Source organism: Helianthus annuus, chromosome 15, assembly GCF_002127325.2.
Source record: "Helianthus annuus cultivar XRQ/B chromosome 15, HanXRQr2.0-SUNRISE, whole genome shotgun sequence".
Taxonomy (NCBI): domain Eukaryota; kingdom Viridiplantae; phylum Streptophyta; class Magnoliopsida; order Asterales; family Asteraceae; genus Helianthus; species Helianthus annuus.
The window spans coordinates 169,866,062-169,887,072 of NC_035447.2; the positions used below are offsets into that span (position 1 = coordinate 169,866,062).

Below are 21,011 nucleotides of genomic sequence, written 5' to 3' on the forward strand. Positions count from 1 at the left end.
TAATTCAACCAAACCAATATGAAAGGTGTTCAACACACAAGTGCAATATCAATGTTTAGCGGAAGCATAAAAATAAACCCAACATAAGTATGAATATGTAATGTCAAAATGTTTAATCAAAGCGTTCATGATCCTTGCCCACAACGACCACGCCTCCCAGTGCAAGCTCCATGAATACCTAACGACCTGCAAGGTATGTAACAGAGAGTCAACAACTAGTTGAGCGAGTTCACAGTAAGTAAGTTCGTAATAGTAAGTTTGTTTCGTAACATGTGGCTCTACTAGGCTGATAGTATGTTCTATTAGTGGGGGCTTCCCATAGTTGCATATACACTAGACTATTTGTAACCATAAGTGTTCTTCTTAACCCGAGAACAGTAGTACGTACAAGGTTTACGTAGGTTTTACGTAAGCGTCCTTCTCAACCCGAGGACAATGGTACGCGGGGGTTTACGTAGGTTTTACGTAAGTGCCTTTCACAACCCGAGGCAGTAGTGAATATAAGTTTTACGTAGGTTTTACGTAAGTGCCCTTCGCATCCTTAGGACAGTAGTGAGTACAAGTATACGTAGGTTTTACGTATGTATCCTTCGCATCCGAGGACGATGGTAGATAGTCTAGTAACAGTGTAAGTACAAGTATTTATTCAATCTCATTCCTTCAATCCGATTCCCAAACCCCGGGAATCCCACGCCTTGGTAAGAGTGTGAACTCACCTTGGTTTGCTCGGTTTGTTATTTTGCTTCTAGTGTTAATTAATGGTTAGGTCCGTTACACACGACCTAAGGTACATTGCACATAAACTCAATGTAAGTGTTTACGTTCAAATAAGGTTTACAATTCCTTGGTGTCCAAACAACTGTGTTCCGTGTGATAATTGTTTACAGATTGACATGACATAGATTGCACATACATACAGTAACATACAGTGGCAGGATAAGTGTTTTTCATTCAACATTTAACCTGATTCGAGCTCTGAATGTTATTAAACTTGGACCTTTGTGACATTACACATTATACTCAGACCTTATGAACCAAACAACAAACTCGGACCTTACAAGCATCAACAAACTCGGACCTTACAAGCATCAACAAACTCGGACCTTTCAAGCATTAACAAAATTCGGACTATATAGCATTGAATCAAAACTCGGACCAAACACCCCTTATAGAACTCGGACTATATATCATTCAATCAAAACTCGGACCAAACACCCCTTATAAAACTCGGATCATACATAGCTTATAAAATTCGGACCATGTTCCACTTATATAATTCGGACCATACATCACTTATAAAATTCGGACCATGCTTCATTTACAAAACTCGGACTATGAGTTCCTTACAAAATTCGGACTTGTGTTTCTTTAACAAAACCCGGACACAAATCTCCGGACTAACAATCATGCAAATATTCAAAACCAAATCACAGTTTTCAATGGAACAGTTACGTTGCAGGTTACGATCAAAAACCCTAATTTTCATACATTGGCAATGCTGTAACCTAATCAACAATCAACCAATTCTAACATATCAGGCATCCTATTGTCAGGCATTTGATTACACAACTATCCACAAACCATTGCAAAAACAATCAGGATTTTTAATAAACACAGAGTCATTGTTTGGAGAACTAGGGTTTTGCATGAATCAAATAACCAATGATTAACAACAAATAATCATTAAACGTTTACCTTAGATTGATTCTAGATGGAGAGAGAGAGATCAAAAGTGATGATTGAGAGCTTGTGCCACCAAGAATGATGAAAAAGATGATTGCAGGAGATGATTGAAGAGAAAGATTGAAAGTACGTATAATGATTTGTGAGAGAGGTTAGGGTTAGGGGTTATTAAGGTTTCACTAACTACTCTACTCACCCCTAAGTGTCATCTTTTACATAAAACACACACACCACATATAATTTACAGTTAAGGCACAAAGTTCTCATGTAAGTCAAATAATGCATAAAGTAGTACATAGTTCCGTGAAATGCTAAAGATTGTGAGACCAACTTAATTGTGTTAAGTTAAAGCATTAACCTGAAGTTACGGACTGTCACAAATACAGATCGCGGTATCTCGTCTCACCGATGAGTTTCGCAATATATTAAAAGTCAACGCCAAGTCAACCTCATCTCTAAACCCTAATTCTCACAGCGATTTGACCACAAGGATGGACAGTGCTTCCAGCAATTACTAAGTATATGAAGATGAGTATGTGAATCGTAATAAATTGAGTACTAATGCGGTTAATGATCTTAGAAGCATCGCAGTGAGGATGAACTCGTCTGGATTTATGAAGATGAAATTATAACACGAGACGTAAGACGCACCATTCCGATTCTTACCCCTCAATCTGAGTTAGTCACATGACTAATTTGATTCTGGTTATCCCCAATTCCCCAAATGGGTACGGTGGTGATGGTTGGGATTACAGAGAAAGAGAGAAAGATAGAGTTTAGATTTTTTTTCTTCAGTTTTGTAGATTTAGTCCTTCAATAATAAGTGTTTACAAAATAACCCCTAGAAAGGTGAAATGACAAGTATGCCCTCATGTGCAAGGCACATGACCATACTTAACCAAAAAATCTGACTGAGTTAGGCTCAAAGGACAAATCATGCAAAATTTTGAAACATAAAGTACCAAACTCGTCAACTTTTGCGCTAAAGGACAGCGCCTGCAATTTGGTGTAAACATAAAGGACAAAACTTGTAATTTACTCTTATTATTAAAAGTGAGGAGGCACCAGAGAGTGACACGTGTACAAAAAGATTTTTGTTTATTACTATAGGAAGATTATTATTATTATTATTATTATTATTATTATTATTATTATTATTTTTATTATTATTAGAGTGAATTGCAAAGATTGTCCTTTATCTTTATACACATTTGCAGGTGGTGTCCTTTATATTTAAAATTGACGAGTTTTGTACTTTATGTTTTAAAATCCTACATGTTATGTCCTTTTTGCCTAACTCAGTTAATTTTTCCAGTTAAATTTGATCATGTGACTTACACATGAGGGCAACTTTGTCATTTACCTTTTAGGGACTAATTATATAAATAAATAACTTAAATAAGAATTCCATTTATCTCCTTGTTTACTTCATCTTTGTACTTCAACCAGTCCACAACAATTCAACCAGACCACCACCACAATCTCCTTCACTACCGCCACAACCTGTTTCCACATGTTTCAACTATAACTATCACCACCGCCACAACCTCCTTCCACCACCGCTGACACCCCCACAACCTCCTTCCACCACCGCCACATGTTTCCACCATAACCACCAACCCACCACGGTTGCAACAACACCATCACCACACCTCCACGTCCACCACCAAAATTTCATCCAAACACAAACCCCCAAATTTTCAGATTCAATTCACAACAGTTTGGGGATTAGATAAAAAAAACCCACCTTGCCACAACCATAGACACCACCCGCCACCGTTACCACTTACCATTTCCTCTACCCGATCAAACATATTAGAACAAGCTTCTCCTCGCCGAAACCCTAACGGCGACGCCGCCGTCATCTCCACCATCGATCTGACGGAACCCCCACCCAAAAAGATCGTGTTTTCTTTCTACTCAGATATATGACTTAGAACTGTTCCTAGAAGCTAACAGGAAGGTGGAGGGTGCACCGGCGACAGATTTGTGACCCACGAGTGTCTAGAACCGAGTTCGTTCCTTAGTCAGCGGAAGGTGGAAGGCGCTCTGGCGATCGTCAGATCTGAAGACCAGTCGTTTTCCGGTTCCCGAACTTCAATTTCGCCGGAAACGACTTACCGTGGTGGTGAGGCTGTGTTCGAATGGTTCGCGACAAGGGTGGATGTGTGGTGGTGATAGTTGCGACGGTGTTGCCGATGTTGTTGTTCCGGTGCACTGTTATGGTGGTAGATGAATTTGGGGTAATTGGATGTGAGTTTAGTGAGAGAATTGAAAGGTGTGAGTTTGTTAAGTTCGCTTTTCATAGTTGTGGTTAAACCTGTGGTGTTCAAGCTATGAAATTAAACTTGTAATCATAAAAGATAAATATATGGCTTCATCATTGAATCTGCAAGTTAGAGAAAGAGTGTAACTTAGAGAGAGAGAGAGGGGGGGGGGAGCATAGAGATTTATTTAGTTTTTATATATTTTTGTCGTTTTTTTTTTACATAATAGTATCAAGATATTAAATATTTGCACAATAGTCCCTGTAACGATGAAAAGACAAATATACCCTCATGTGCAAATCACATGACCAAATTTAACAGAAAAATCTAACTAGGTTATGGCTAAAGGACATAACGTGCAAGATTTTAAAACATAAAGTACAAAACTCGTCAATTTTAAACATAAAGGACATCGCCTGCAAATGTGTATAAAGATAAAGGACAATCTTTGCAATTCACTTTTATTATTATTATAAGTAATTAAAATAATGGTAATTTCATAAATAGCCCCTTGGTAATGAAAAGAGTATTCTGATCATTTTTGTTGAACTTAATAGAAATTATAACAAAAATTAGTTTTAGATATCAAAGATGATATAAAATTATAACTTAACACTTAAACCTTTTAAACATTAAACCTGAAAGGTGTTATTTGGACTAAATGTTAGGGACTATTTGTGTAATGAATCCAAATGAAAAGTAGATAATTTGATAAAGAATGAGAAAGTTGTTTTGATGAAAAGAGAAGAATGGCACACAAAAAGAGTTGTGTTAAAAAGAATTGGTGTATGAAGGACTTTTATTAGTGCTGAAAACGAATTAAATGAACATAAACAAGTTTTTTCGGTGTTCATTTGTTAAGAAAATAATATATTCATGAACGGTTTATGAACACTTATCGAACATGATTTTTTGTTCGTGTTCGTTCATTAAGGAAATCAACGTGTATACAAACGGTTCACGAACACAAATAGAATCAATGAAGGAGATGGTGGTTATAGGTGGATGGCGGAAGCCCTGATCGTAGCATGGATGTTGATAATATTCATCGATGTGAATAATGAGAAGGAGAGGGAAAAATGCATAGAGACAGTGGGAATATGGTTTCATGTTCTATTTGTTAGGGTAATAAAATAAACAAAAAAAATAAAGAATTTAAAAAGTTAAGATAAAATAAATAAATATACAAAAACCTTTAATGAACAACATAAACGGAAGATTCATGAACACATTACCGAATGTTCATAAACACCATTAACAAGACCTCCGTTTGTGGTTGTTCACGTAACTAATTAAACAAAATTTCTTATTCATGTTCATTCATTTAATAAACGAACGAACGAAAATGAACTTCCCAAACGAAATTTCTTGTTCATGTTCGTTCATTCAATTAACGAGACCTCTGCTCGTGGTTATTCATGTGACTATTCATTAAACGTTCAGTTCGTTTGCAGCTTTACCCTTACACTGGGTTTAGAAAATATAACCGAGGAACGACAGAAAGGCTAGATAAAACACATTATCTAAAACCACCAAATTCCAACATAACCTTGGTTGCTTCTTATTATAAAGAACAGCTTTTAGCACTTCAAATTGTTTGAAATCTATGTACTTGATTCTATATATTATCAAAAAGAAAAAAAAAACAGTTACAAATGACATATTGTTACAAATGCAATAAAAAACATGAACATTTCATGTATCACCAACAACATGAGATCTAATCTTAAGATTCACAACAACAACACTTATGTTATCTTTACTTCCGCGTGCCATTGCGAGTTCCGTTAAAACAACAGCCGCATTCGTGATTCTGTATTTGCTATCGTTCGATCTCCTTCGACAAATAATCCTTCCATCGAGACATTTTTGCACAACATGACACGCCAAATCGTTAGATATCACATCCCACAAACCATCACTAGCTAATATTATGAATTCATCTTTGTCCTCTCTTTTCTTTACAATAACCTCTGGCTTTGCTATTACATAAGGTTTTAAATGTTGATCACCTGCACAATTACATATCATATACATGTTACTTTCTTATAATTTAATGCTTATTAATAAAAGAAAAGTTTTAAATTAAAATCCAACTTTTCCAACCATTCAACACATATCCACCTATAAATAAATAACTACGAAATATATAAGACTGGTTATGTAACTGCATAATTCAATCTTTTGATTGAAACTATGTATATGACTCATGCGGTTCTCTATTTTAAATTGGTTATGCGTTGGAACGCTTCTATGTACCTATTGATCTTGAAGTACTTAAAATTCCGAGTACACGTTGCCCGTTCCAATTCACCACCCTTCCTCCCGAGTGTTTGATCCTTTCTAGCTCGTCGGGTCTATCCGGCTACATAACAAAATATAAACATTAATTAAAATTAAAATCATTATTACCGAGAGTTTAAAATGACTTATTGACTTTAAAAAGCTAATAAGTCAATAAGTCATTTCAAAAAAACCAGGATTTGAAGCTTTTATAAATGACTTATTAGCTCAAATGAGCTAATAAGTCATTTTCAAACTCAATCCCTAACACAGTACAGATTATCAACCACCTTATGATCATTCGACATCGGCACGACAACCCCGCCCCGACAAAGTACGGCTCTCGAATCCCCGCAATTCGCAACAACAATCTCCTCATCCCCAACCACGGCCACAACCGCGGTCGAACCCATCGACCCAACAATATCCGTCTCATTAACTTCCTCATCCATCTTCGCGAAACCCTCCACCATCAAACCCTCCCAATTCACCCCCTCCACACTCGCATTCCTCACCAACATCTCCCCCGCAACCAACTTATGCAACCGCTCGCGACACGCACTCGCAACTCGCGATCCACCGTGACCATCATAAACCCCATAAAAATCAAACTTCCTCGAGTTCGAAAACTCGACAAACCCGAGCTCCACGCTCACCGCATCCTCCATCTCCCTACGCCTCCCGATCACCGAACATCGATGCGCAAAATCATGATCATGATCATGTTCACACAGTGGCGGATCTTGAACTTTTACAAACTGCTTTATATTTATTAAACTATCATCTCCATGTGATAACGCCTTCAACCACCTCAGCTCGGTTCGTCTCCGTCGGGTTAAGATAACCTCGGCTTTATCGGAACAACCCGCGGCTTGCAGGCAACTGCTAACGGACGGGGATGAAGATATGGTATGATCCTTAATATTATTATGATGGAGCATTTTATGAATATGGAATTTTGAGTTGGGTTGAATGTGATATGTATAGGGGGGACAGGTGACGTGAAAGTGGGTGATTTCGGCGGTCAAGTACGGGAAACAGGACCCTCCAGCCATGGAGGAAGTACACGTAGAGGTTTAAGATTCAGTGTATCTAACAAACGTGGCCGGTGGAAATTGGGTTCTTATCGGGTACAATGATTGCAGGATATTTTTACTATACGTGTTACTACAAAATATCTATGTTATAATTAATTAATTAGCGACAGTCCATTGAGTTAGTGGTGAAGTGATTAGGGAAAGAATTTGTGTTTCTTGTCACCCAGGTTTGATTTCCACTCTGCTCATTATTTTCTACGGCATCCAGGTGAAGAGCGAATTCAGGTGACGCCGATTCGAGTTAGATGGGAGGCGAGGTTTTACCGATTATTCCGCTGTCGTGCATTCGGGCGGGTGGAGGTCGGGTTTCCTCGCATCTGGGGAGAGACAAGGGGCTGGCGGCGGTCGAGTTGTTGACCTTGGCCTCAACGCCCGGTGTCACGGTGGTTGGCACGTCCAGTGGCGAAGCTTGACGTTTTCGACGGGGGTCGAAAACGTATATACCCAAAAACATTTATAGAACCGGGGGTTGAAAACGTATATACTCAAAAATTTCTATACGAAAACAACATATATAACACTACTGAGCAAAAAGTTAGGGGAGTCGAGTGCCTCCCGGCCCCTTAAAGCTGCGCCATCGGGCACATCGTTCCTTAAGGTTGGTCACTTTTGGATTTTTGGTGTTCATAACTCATGGCCATAAACTCTAAATCACACAAAAATAATCTTACTATAACTCAGGACCATAAACTAAATTATACAAAAATTAATCTTAATGTTGCTTCAAAGTTTGTCACTTTCGGTGTAGTTGATAGCGAATTTATAAATTATATGATTATTGACATGTTAATCAATTAAGAGCGTTCACATCCCTTCCATCAAACCGTGTGATTAGGGTTTTTTAATTATAAAAAGTGACGTGACTGTGAGTGAGGAAGGGAGAGAAAATGTTTTAATGTTTATTTGTTATTTTTTAGGGGACATTATTCACCATCTATAATAATATATTTTGAAAATGGCTGTGAGATAAAATAAAAATTAGAGGTATAAAAATTATTATTTAATTGAAATGAGAGAGAATATATTCGGTTTTAGCATAATTATAGGGTAGATTTGGTGAAAGGGGTGTTGTTTTTACTATAATTATAGATTTATAGGGTAGCTTTGGTGGAAGGGATGTGAATGCTCTAGCCTGATTCGCATCATTATGCTCGATAAAAGGAATGAGGGAAGCTCCAATAGAAAAATATTAGAAGGCAAAAATACTTCGAAACTGAACCTATTCCCATGCAATAGTCAGGAATTCTTGACCATACCGAGTTGGAACAACCTATTGTTCTTGAATACCCTGATTCAAGGCCAAATAATTTCCTGCCGCTACCATATAGTATTCATCTCTACCCGGTGATAAATAAAGCATCTGCGCCCCTTTTGATCTCTCAAAAATTTGATAAAACGGACATTCTAGAGACCCCTAGTCTAAATTTGGTTGAATTTTTTGTTTAAATTTATGATTTGGTTTTCAAGATTAATCCTTTATAAAGGCTTTAAACACCTTGAGAGTGAAGGTCTTGAATTCAAGCTACACAGATAACATAAGTAAAAATTTGCTGTAAAAAGAAATAATGTGTGTGTATTTGCTAATTTTTGTGATGAGTTTTTTTAAGACCACACAAAATGAGATTCGGAGAGGGTTGGTGACACCCGGGTCGGCCCAGCTTGAATTTCCATTTCCATTTCCAACATATACATTTACAAGCTTGGGGATAGTGTCAGGCAACATATACATTTATAAGCTTGGGGGAATAGTGCCAGGCCTCCCCTGTTGGACCAACTCATTTTTAATTTAATTTTATTTCCAGTTTAAAATTACGCTTTCGTCCTTTATTTAAAATTACGTTTTTGCCACCAGCTCAAAATAAAATTATATTTTTGCCGCTAGCTAAAAATTACACTTTTGCATCGGTTCAAAAACTCAGTTTTAATTTTGTTCCCAGATTAAAATTACGTTTTTGCCCTCCGTTTAAAATTATGTTTTTGCTCCCAGTTCAAAATAAAATGTTGTTTTTTCCTCTTGCTCAAAATTACGATTCTGCACTCAGCTCAAAATTACGTTTTTGCCCACAGCTCAAAATAAAATTATGTTTTTCCCCCTAGCTCAAAATTATGATTTTGCTCTCAGTTTAAAATTATGATTTCGCCTCCAATTCAAAATATAATTTATGATTTTGCCCTCTGTACAGACATACATGTTATGAGAGAACAATATTCGACTTATTGCCCCGTAACACGGGCGGGACAAAAACTAGTTGATTACATTTGTGTTAGGTAATTTTATTTTATGATTATTAAAAATAAATTAGATGATAGTTGTTTTATTAGATTATATTTGTTTGCAGTTTCAACCTTTGTACTATACCTACGTGATTTATTATAGAGAGTAATATAATGACTTAACTCATTTAATTCAATTTGTCTCTGATAACTTCAGTCCGTAAATCTGTTTTTAAAACTAAATACGTAGTTGTGTATAATTTTTTTCCTTGATATTCTGTTAGAAATTTTGTTGAAAACATGAACATATTCAAAATAAAGTTTTTTAGTATCGCTAGTTATACGAGTGCCGATGCCCTAAAGAACCTATTCTGACCATTCAAAATAAAGTTTTTTAGTATCGCTAGTTATACGAGTGCCGATGCCCTAAAGAACCTATTCTGGCCAAATAACATTGGTATAAATATCGGTGTTATTGGAACCGGTACCGGTATTTGTTTTTATGGTATCGATTGATGTAAGACACGTGTCCATATCCATTTGGACATATAATAACTTTATAGTTTTAGCTCTTCTCTTTCGGTTCTTATAGCAAATACAAACAACGTAGCTAAATGAACCGATAATAATCGAATTCTAGACGTGTAGTACATGGAATCCCACTGGTCACTAATGTAAAAAGTGAAAAACAATCAAAAATATAGATAACTAGTATTTTCGTCATTAATTTTACCATTTTAACCCCCAAATAAACATTGTAAATGATTATTTATTTTATAGTGAATTGCAAATTTTGTCCTTTATCTTTATACCTCTTTACAGGCGGTGTCTTTTGTCTTTGAAATTGATAAATTTTGTACTTAACGTTTCAAAATCTTGCATGTTATGTCCTTTAGGCATAATCCAGTTAAATTTTTCTGTTAAAGTTGGTCATACGTGAAGGCATTTTTGTCTATTCATCTCTAAAGGGACAAATGATTTTTTTTTTTGTTTCAAACGTGGTTCTTCTAGATGATTATAAAGATACCTGTGTTTATTTAAATTTTATTCATATGGTGGGTGTTTTTGGTCAACAACTGACTTATATATTAAAGATACATGTTTTTGTTGTTATTATTATTTTTAATCTTTTTTTTTTTTTTTGTTTTTCAGATGGGTGATTTGCATCACTCTTCTTAGGAACATGACCCGTTTTTTTAACGTTGTGATCAAGCGGTCAGTAGCCATTATTCGTGTTTAATCAATAGGTGTTTAGGGGATGTGCGGATGGTTAAAAGTCTCGAAAGGGCAGCAGTAATGGGCTGTCAAAACTGGATAGCAAATTCACATTTTCATCCCTTTCAAGACCATATTATGTGGTACGATGCAACAACCATTTGGGATCTATTGCTTTTGTTTGAGAGGTGTTTGAGGGTCGAGAACCCTGTACAAACAACCATGGTAAGGTCGGCAAGGGCTGCCAAAAGATTGACATCCACCTTTTATATTGTTTATTTTAAAAAACATCTTGTGTTTTAAACGGAACTGTTCATAAGCATCGGTATGTATTTAGTTTCTATTTTTGTTACTTTTTTAGGTACCGCAGTTAAAGTAGTAGTTTCTACATTCTGTCATGTTCTATTTCACAGTGAAGGGCGTAGGCGAGGACTCGACATAGGCGCAAAGACAAGAAGCACGACAACGAAGTAGTGATGATGAAGATGATCTAAGGAGGACATAAGCTTTGCTTCACAAAGCATTATCAGTTTGCTTATTTTGAATTTGCAGGCCAATAGGCAAAGATAGTGTACAACCACTCCATGAAGTTATTGTTTGGATTCTCTAATAGCTGTCTTAGATGATCTGAGGAGGACATAAGCTTTGCTTCTAAACGAGTTCCACCCAGTGCAGGGGTTGCGTTATCAAGTCCAGTTTTTGTTTTGTTTTTTTTTTTTTTTAATTTTTGCAGGACTTTATTGTACTCATCAAGATATATATTCACCATATATGCAAGAATACTTTTGGTAATTATTTATTTCAGTAGTTGTTTGATGATTTCTATGCATTTGTTATATACACTATGGGCGATTTTTTTCATTTTCTTTCTTATAAACCAATTTATTTGATTTGACATGTTTGACCCGCTAAAAGCATAACCAAAGCGACCAATTTCTGCTGAGATTTATGTAGAATCAAGAATGGTGTACTGAAATTTGATTTGCTTGAGTCAAGAAGTAAAGAAAATTAATTGTGGAAGCAAGCCGCAACTTTGTTTCTCCAATGACAACGAAGTCTCTGGTTTTAGCCTCGAAGCTGCTGAAAATTAACAACATTTATGCCTTATTACTAAGTGTTCCCTGTTTTAGGTTTGTGAGTGGAGTTTTATTTTTATTTTTTAAGTCAAGTATTTGAAGATCAATGAAAAGAAACATGGTATGATTAAGATGTGTGTTGTAGTTGTTGAATGTTTAATGTAAGAAGTGTTATTTTAGGTATCCGATTGGAAAGTCAGCTGCAGTTAATGTATATATAAGGGTTTGAAGATAATTTTTGATTCAAGAAATATTATTTTTTATAGTATTGTTTAGCTGTAAGTGATTTGGGATATGAATTATTGTAGCAGTGTATTGTTAGGTTAAAATGTCATTGTTGACCTGGTCAAGAAGTCGAAGTTGACTTTGTTTAGAAGTCAACTCCACTCAAATGGACTGAAGTGGGGTTACCATGTAGACTCAAAAATCTCATTGTCTCAAGTATAATGAGGTCTTAGAATTGGTCGGGCTGAGTAGCGGTGGGTCGGGCTGAATAGCGGGTCGAAACATTATGTTTGTATTTATTTTAGAATTAGACATAATTGTTAGATGATAAAAAAAATTGCGAAAACGACAAAAAAATGTAACTCCGATTGCAAATGTTAAAAATGATGTTGTTAATACCATGGGTGATAAAAGTTGTCTACAGTTTATGAATATAAAATAAACAAGCGTAAACTGGTTGATAAAAACTAAAATAACTTAAATCCCAACAAAAATGATGAAACGGAACAAATAAATTATTGTGGAAAGGAAAAGAAGATACTAACGAGTTTCAAAGTGTTGTTTATGTACTTTTTATTATTGAAAACTAAATTTTCCTGACCCGGAATGTTCCCGGGTGATAGGCTAGTATATAAATAAATCAAAAACATGTATTCTCTCTCTCCTCTCTCTCCTCTCTATCTCTATCTCTATCTCTATCTCTATCTTTCTCTCTCTCATCCTATAGACGGCGTAAATGTTTCAAAGAATTTAAAACCCAAAGTAAACCCCTCACCAAGAATGAGAAAACAACTTAATCTGACCTAACGAGATACAATCTCTTAACTCTTCCATAAAAATTATTCATTGGCGATAACAATTCTACAAATTATTCCCCTTTTTTGTGGCCATGGACATGTATTCGAAGAAATTATTTTGAAAGGTTTTCAAAGCAAGCCAGCAAGTAAAGCACCAGGATCTACAATGAAATTGGTTGAGTAGTTGGTTGAGGTTGTTGAGGCACTGACGGTTTAGAGGCTGTGGGGATGGTAACTAATTGTTTCTTGATGAATTCCTTCAACCTATGTGGACATACAAGTTAGATATTATCAAACTCTGCAAATGTTAATATAATATATTATATATAGGAACAATGATGGTGGTTTGAATTAAGCCTGAGATGGTGAGTCACCACGTCCATATCGTACCATCTCTTTGTCTTTGTTTCTAGGGCTGAGATTGTGAGCTGCCACATCCAATTTGTTGGCTGAGATAATTAAGGTGGGTTTTAATTAGGATTTTGAAATTGGGGATTTTTAGTTTGTGGGTTTTGAAATTGGGGAGGTGTGAGTTGTGTTGGTTGGCTGGTGGTGGTGAACCGGTGGTGGCGGAGATCGGGTGGTGGTGGCTGCTTGTAAGGGGTGGGTGGTGGTGGTGGTGGCAGTAGGTGGTGCCAGGTCGGAGGAGTGGTGGTTGAGAGGGAGAGGAAAAGATGATTATTTTTGTTTTATTTATTAACTTATTTTTAAAGTAATAATTGGTAAAAAGACTAAATTGCCCTTGACTGATTATATTTAGGGGTCTTCTATTTCCACACCCCTATAATCTTATTTTCACATCCCTATTTGTATACGGGCCGTATATACTTATACGGACCGTATAGAATGTGAATGTACAGAATTTAATGAGTTGAATGTTCTTTTTTTGTTTTTATATGTATACGGGACGTATATTATATACGGGTCGTATACAAACTTGCATATTGTTTCGAAGGTTGGACAAGGGTTTTTAGTTTTGAAATCTGTATACGGGCCGTATAATGTTATACGGCCCGTATAGCCCGTATAGAAAGTTTAATTTTTTGTTGAAATCGGGAAACCGTTAAATAAGTTTTGTAAATTTAAAATAGTGTTGTATATATCGGATTATGTTACGAGTTTGTACTTAAACGTATTTATTATGTTTAATAAGTTTCCTCTTTGTAAAACGATAAATATGTATAGAAAAGTTAATTTTTTGTTGCAATCGGGAAACCATTTAATAAATTTTGAAAATTTTAAAATAGTGTTTTATATATCGCATTATGTTACGAGTTTGTAGTTAAACGTATTCATAGGTTTCCACTTTGTAAAACGATAAATATGTATAGAATAGTTAATTTTTTGTTGCAATCGGGAAACCGTTTAATAAGTTTTGTAAATTTTAAAATAGTATTGTATATATCGGATTATGTTACGAGTTTCTAGTTAAACGTATTTATAATGTTTAGTAAGTTTTCACTATGTAAAACGATAAATATGTGATATGATTATGATAAACTACGACAACAATTATTAAACAAACAAGTTAACATCTAAACATAACATTAATATTTATAATATTTTACATCTAAACAAAAAAAAAGATAAACTTTTACAAAGTTTCAAACGTAAAATAACAAAAAAAAAATAATAATAATAATACAATAAGCAGCTACGGCGGTGGTGGTGGTGGTGGTGCAGCGCCAGCTCGTGGAGGTAGGGGTGCGGCAGAATGCATAGCCACAATCGCCTCGACCATCCACCGTACATCCTCTCTCACTGCAGCTAAATCCCCTCTGACTGCAGCTAAATCCCCTCTGACTGCAGCTACATCCGACTCGACCTGAACGAGTCTCTCCTCCACCCCCGGTGGAGGCATCACACGCTGTCTCACGTTGCGTCGAACGTACGAGCGATCACCCCGTAACTCCTCCGCAGCTACCTGTGATCGATCGACAGTATGAGCGACCCCCTCTCCGTCGCCTCCCTCTCCGTCGCCTCCATCTCCCTCGCCCTTGCCTCCCTCTCCCTCGTCTCCCTCCTCATCACCACCCTCTCCACGGGGTCCCTCACCCACACCATAAGCCCAAACCAACTGCCCTCCCTCGACCTCGCGAGCCAAACCCATCGATAGGGCTGTGTCCCTCCCAACCCTGTCAAGCTGGCGTGTCAGGGTCATATCACTTGCCACCTGCGGGGACAGGAGGCGAAAGAAACCCTTCGCCAGACGGGTGACGAAGGCCCCACAGCTGATGTGGGAAGAGGTTCGCTTAAAAGCGTACTCGGCGAGATATGCGGCCAACTTGTACGCCAAGTTGGCCCTCCCGCTGGTAAGTAAGTCGTGCAAGAAGAATAGGTCATTTTGGGTGACCCATTCCCTGCTATCATGACGACCGGCGATCGTCACGGCGATACACCGATGTAGGTATCGGTGTAACGGGTCGTAAAGATCTGTCGCTCGTGCCTTCGGGGATCGCTGACTCGCTTTCGCGAACTCTCCGAACCCAATAGTGCGCCAAAACAGCCACAACACCTCAGTGGACGTGCTGACTGGCGCATCAAAAAATGCGCGGGACCTTGAGTCCTCCTGTGAGTACAGACCCAAGGCAACAGCGAACTAAGGAAGTGTCATCCTCTGACTCTTGCCGCAAATAGTAAAAGCTACGGCCTCTGTCGTCAAAAAATGCTGAAAACCCCCACCCCGGATGTCCGTAAATGAAAAGGTCGATAAAAACTCTAAAGTAATCTCCCTGTGGGCCCGCTCTGCGGCAGCATCAAATAAGCGGTCCCAACGGGAGTTAGCTGGCATGAACTCCCGGACCCGACCGGACGCTCCAATATCGGTCAAAAACTGAAAATCTATGGTCCGAGGCGCATCCAGCACCATCTCCTGTAATTTGCCCAAAACCCTATAGGCAACCGTACCTCGGGGGATATCTCTAAGAAACTGCCCCGTCTCAGTAAAATCGGGCACAACCTCCTCCTCCTGTCCACGTCCACGTCCCTGTCCGCGTCCACGTCCCCGTCCGCGTCCACGTCCACGGCCCCGACCCTGACCCTGACCTCGACCTCTACGAGCCGCACCAGCTGCTGATGACTCAGCCATATCGTCTGTAACAAATAACAATTACAACTTAGCAATCACCATACGATTATCGTTAACGTATTATACGAATACTGTTCTTGTATACGAACGTATTGTACATATCAAATACGCTCATACAATGTTTGAATATTCAACAAGTATACGACCGTATATAAAATATACGTTCGTATAATGTTTGAATATTCAAAGAGGTATACAACCGTATATAATTATACGATCGTATAATGTTTGAATATTCAAAAGTTAGACGAGCGTATATAATGTATACGATCGTAAAACCTTTAATTATTCAAGTGTATACGGTCGTATAAAGTGTATACGATCGTATATTGTTTGAATATTCAAACATTATACGACCGTATACAATTTATACGACCGTATACACTTGAATAATCAGTTACAAGTTTCTGTTTCAATTTTTTTTTTCAAATTGAATTATACAATCGTAATCATTACACCTATCTATGCTTTACTATACAAGACCATAATCTAACATGTTACGGAATTTGAAAGTTTACTATACGAAAACGTACCGTATAGGAAGAACCGAGAAGAAAACGCCAAAAACGCCGAAGAACGCTGTCCAAGAACGATCCGAGAGAAAACCGAGATAATTTTTGGTGGAATGTTGAGGCCGTATGGTGGAAATGATGTCGTATAAAACTTATACGATCTTTTTTCCTGTGTATAGGGGCCGTATAAATGTATACGACTCGTATACATTAATTTAATTTATTTTAATTCTGTCGTATACTTAATATACGATCACGGTATACGAGGCGTATATTTTTATACGGCCCGTATACAATTCAGTATTTTTCATTTATTTTCAATTACTATATGCGGAACTGACGAAAATACGGTTGGTATGCGTTAACGTTGATTCGTTTAAACGTTTTTTCAAATTCAATTTCAACAAGTTGGCAAAACATTTATATAACGTGTATGTTGATCATTACAAATTGTCAAAACATGTAAATAACATTTTATATTCATAGGGTACCTATATCTATGTAATCCCTGGTCCTATATTTATCAACGATCATATTATATTGGTCAATACGTTCCTTGTAATAGTGATACCAACTTTCTGCTGGCGTATTCTGTGTCGGTTGTCGCCAGTATCCTGATGGGGTTGGCATTGGATATTCCCCTTCTAATCTGACGTGAATAAAATGGTTCCTATGTACATGTACAAGCGCGACTGTTCGATGCGGAATACTTTCTTCGGCTGTTTTGAACATGGGAAAAAATGAAGCACAACCAAGGTCACTTAATAAGAGACAAATGACATTCCACCGGTTTGCTATCAGAAGCCCCGTGAATGGCATTTGTAGCCACTTACGTCGAGGTGCTCCGACTATTTGGTCGGACCAAACTAATGATTCCAGAACTTGTTGATACTGAACTTCATTTATGTTTTTCCAAAATTCGTGGAACCGGTTGCACTCGTCATGAAGATGCTGCCGTATGAACGGCCACTCCCACTCTTTAAGCGATAAGCCGACCGCTATAGATCGAAACCCACAATTACCATCACCCTGCACATTTTGTATGTGACTGAGGTGTGGATAGAAGCACGGTGGAATGAACTTTTTGAAGTGCAAGAACATATTAACTTGTCCGACAGGCAGCAAAGGTAAGTCTGGTGGCTCTTTTTGTATGCCCCGATCAGTTGGAACTTGCAACCGGTTTTCCTGGTCCCGCTGCGTCTGAGCGTGGCTGTTGATTTGTACTCGCCGACACAATCGCACGTAAGCCAAATTTTTAACGCTGACCGCTACCCTGTTTATCGTAGATGGTGCGTTTGGTGACGAGGGCGTAGCCATTTACGCGTCCAACGTCTCTACACCACTCTACCAATTCATCCATGCTAGCGAATTCCTAACGAAAACACTTATATGTGTCAATTAATGATTAACCAATCGGTTTAGCTTTAGTATAAACGGGTTCGGGTCAGTTTCAGGTTGAACCTGCGAACCCATTTGGGTTAACGGGTCGGGTTCGGGTCAACATGGTCGGGTTGGTGGCTTGACCCGTTACACATTTTTTCGGGTTCTTATGTATGGTACGATTTTCGGGTTCGGGTCGAGTTCGGGTTTGTGTAAAATTTTCAGGTTCAGGTCGGGTTGAACCCACCAACCCGCAAACACGACCCGTTGAGCAACCCTAATCTAAGGTTTTAATAAAAACAACATCAAACGTAAAAACACTAAAATAGTTAACGTACAACAAATAAACGTATAATTAAATGTTATACCTTCTTGTTTTGAAACTCACTATGTTCCTGGTCAGCATTTGGACCCTCCGGCGGTCCATCACTTATGGGAGGAGACTGAGAACTATGAGTCGGTGGTCCAAAACTAACAGGAGGGGCTTCAAAATTAACAGGGTGTTGCGATGGATAATAACCAGCATAATTAGGCTGAATTGCATCCAAATCCCAAGTATCCTGACCTACATCAGACGCAAGAATGGGATCGAACAGGGCATTCAGATCAAACGTGCCCGCTTTGTTATCTTCATTGTTATCATAACTCCCCTGATTCGCCTCGTTATCAAACACATTAAAAAAGTTACCCCAACCCGACATTATAGCGTAAATAATTTGAATACAGAGAAAAATATAAGAAACGAATAGAAGTTGAATGAAAATGAATGAAATTATTGTCGTTTATATAGAGAATTTTACGGAATATTACATCGTTTCAAACGATTAACACGTGAATCGAGGAATCTAACGTCGAATCAAATAACTCGCACGAATATCGAGGAATCTAACGTCTAATCACATAAATCGCACGAGCATCTAGGAATATAACATCGAATCAGAGAATCTTACGTCTATTCGCACGTGAATCGAGGAATAATACGTCGCGTCAAATAAAAATAAAACAATAAAATAAAGGAAATTCATAGTATACGAGCCGTATAGATATATACGACCCGTGTAAAGTATTCGTATAATATATATACGACCACAGTATCATCTTATTCTAACATGGTTTATACGGGCCGTATAAGGTTATACGGCCCGTATAGAATAAAGTGAACTGACAAAGGCTGCTGGCACAGCCTTTGTCGGTTCACTTTATTTTATACGGGCCGTATAACCTTATACGGCCCGTATAAACCATGTTAGAATAAGATGATACCATGTGGATTTATTGTAACGCCCGGCTCTTTTATACTTTCCATTTATAGAAAGTTTTGTTCGTACTTCTATTTTTGGAAACCTTGTGTTCTTGTAATCGTTCCTTGCGTTGTAATCATTATCAAACCGAGACTTGGATTATTAATGAAGCTTGTATTTTGGTTACATTTATGTTATACGCATTCTATGTATGCTCGTATGTTCGATTTGGTGAATCAATCGATGTTTAATCGTTATTCTTGGAAACTATGTGCTAAACTTGTAATTAATCTAAACTTATGCATTGAACGTGTTTTGAACGAGAACGATACTTGGTTATGACATTTATACGCTTAAACATACTTTGGTTATGATCATCATGCTTAACTACACCTTAAACTATGCTTTTATATCAAAACAAGTCCCTAAACTATCAAAAATGCACCTAAAGGGATCAATTACAAACTTCAGGGGCTAAAGTGTAACAAAAACAAAAGTCAGACAACCACACCCGCCGCGCGACGCGAGGGTGCTAGGCGTCACGCGACGCCCTTGTTTCGGCAGAATGTGTTTTCTTGAGCTGATTGTGCACGAAATCCCATTAACCTAAACCACCCAATCACCTTTAATCCACCTCTAATCACCTCCAATCACCTTCTAACTCCTCCATTATAAATACCCACCTTCTCCAACCCATTTGACACTTTCACAACTCTCTAATCTTCACTAAACTACTCTCTAATCAGCTGAGAATCTGAGTTTTGGACAGATTCGTGAAGACTTACAAAAGTGAGTGTAACTTGCTCATTTCTCAACCAAATCACTTGGTTCTTCTTCCTATTGCTTTGTTATGTCCTTGGGTTTGAATCCTTGGTTTTTCCTTGGAAGAATCATGCTCGGATTTGCCCTAAAATGGACTAAAACTTTCTGTTTTGTTTATTATTATCCAACCACTTGTTATTTCTTATCCAACTTGTGTCTAACACATCTCACACCAATGTCCTAATGCTTACAACCTCTTCTATGGTTGGGTAAGCTTAAAAACATGGTTGAGACACTTAAAATCAGAGGATTAAACCTCATAAAATTGGTGTTTTGATTAGGGTTTTAACCCACAAGTCATGTCAAACTTAGACTTTGATACATGAGTGATTATGGAACAACTTGGGTTGTCCAAACATACAATCCTCACATGATTTGATGTTTTCTATTCGTTAGCTTATCTTACATACTCGTATAAACCTTAGTTCGTGACCCTCCTTGGTTGTCTTTACATCAAGAGAAGTGGTGAACTTCAAAGGGGTGCCTAAATGGAAGCTTAGACTTTCTACCCCATGCATGACATCCTTGTAACTAAGAGGTGCCTAAATGGAGATTTAATCTTCTACCTCCTACTTGACATATTGGACCTAAATAATATGTAATATTTAGCCTAAGTATAAGCATATACTCATTCGAACCTTTGACGTTAAACTTGTGTTTACATGTTAAAGAAGTAGAATATCATCCAAGACCTAAACCTTAATATGATTCTAATGGGTTCACTACCCATGAAAAACATTAAATAACCATATTGGTTACCTAGTGTCATATGATGGTTATAAAGTCTAAAAGATGATTATTTTCACATACACATATACTTTCGTTATACTAAGTTATTTCCACATTCTTAATCTTCCGTAAACGCCAAACTCACACACCTACGTTTCCTCGTGTAGAAGGACTAGGTGCTCCAAGCTAAATCATCCACCAAACTTACTCTCGGAACTTCCAAGTCAAGACTTGTAAACCGTGAGTATACTCGATCCCTTTTTCCCCTTTACACTTTGGGATGCAACATGTATACATATTCAAAACAACTTTTATGCTTAAACAAAACATACTCTATCTATGAACGTGACATGAAACTATTATGAATATTTGCTATGCTTGT

General features: G+C 37.6%; 1 protein-coding gene and 1 long non-coding RNA gene across 2 annotated transcripts; one reads left to right on the forward strand and one right to left on the reverse strand.

Moving 5' to 3' along the window:
• Window positions 1-5,623: 5,623 nt before the first annotated feature.
• On the reverse strand, window positions 5,624-7,325 carry LOC110912722 (protein phosphatase 2C 51). Its single transcript, XM_022157521.2, has 3 exons — window positions 6,524-7,325; window positions 6,210-6,315; window positions 5,624-5,962 (listed from the first exon to the last, which is right to left on the reverse strand). The coding sequence occupies exons 1-3, from the start codon at window positions 7,286-7,288 to the stop codon at window positions 5,646-5,648; spliced, it is 1,188 nt and encodes a 395-aa protein (XP_022013213.1). The 5' UTR covers window positions 7,289-7,325; the 3' UTR covers window positions 5,624-5,645.
• A 3,381-nt stretch (window positions 7,326-10,706) lies between these two features.
• On the forward strand, window positions 10,707-11,971 carry LOC118487119. The gene is made up of 2 exons (XR_004880329.1): window positions 10,707-10,984; window positions 11,121-11,971. It is a non-coding gene; the product is annotated as an uncharacterized LOC118487119 (long non-coding RNA).
• Window positions 11,972-21,011: the final 9,040 nt, after the last annotated feature.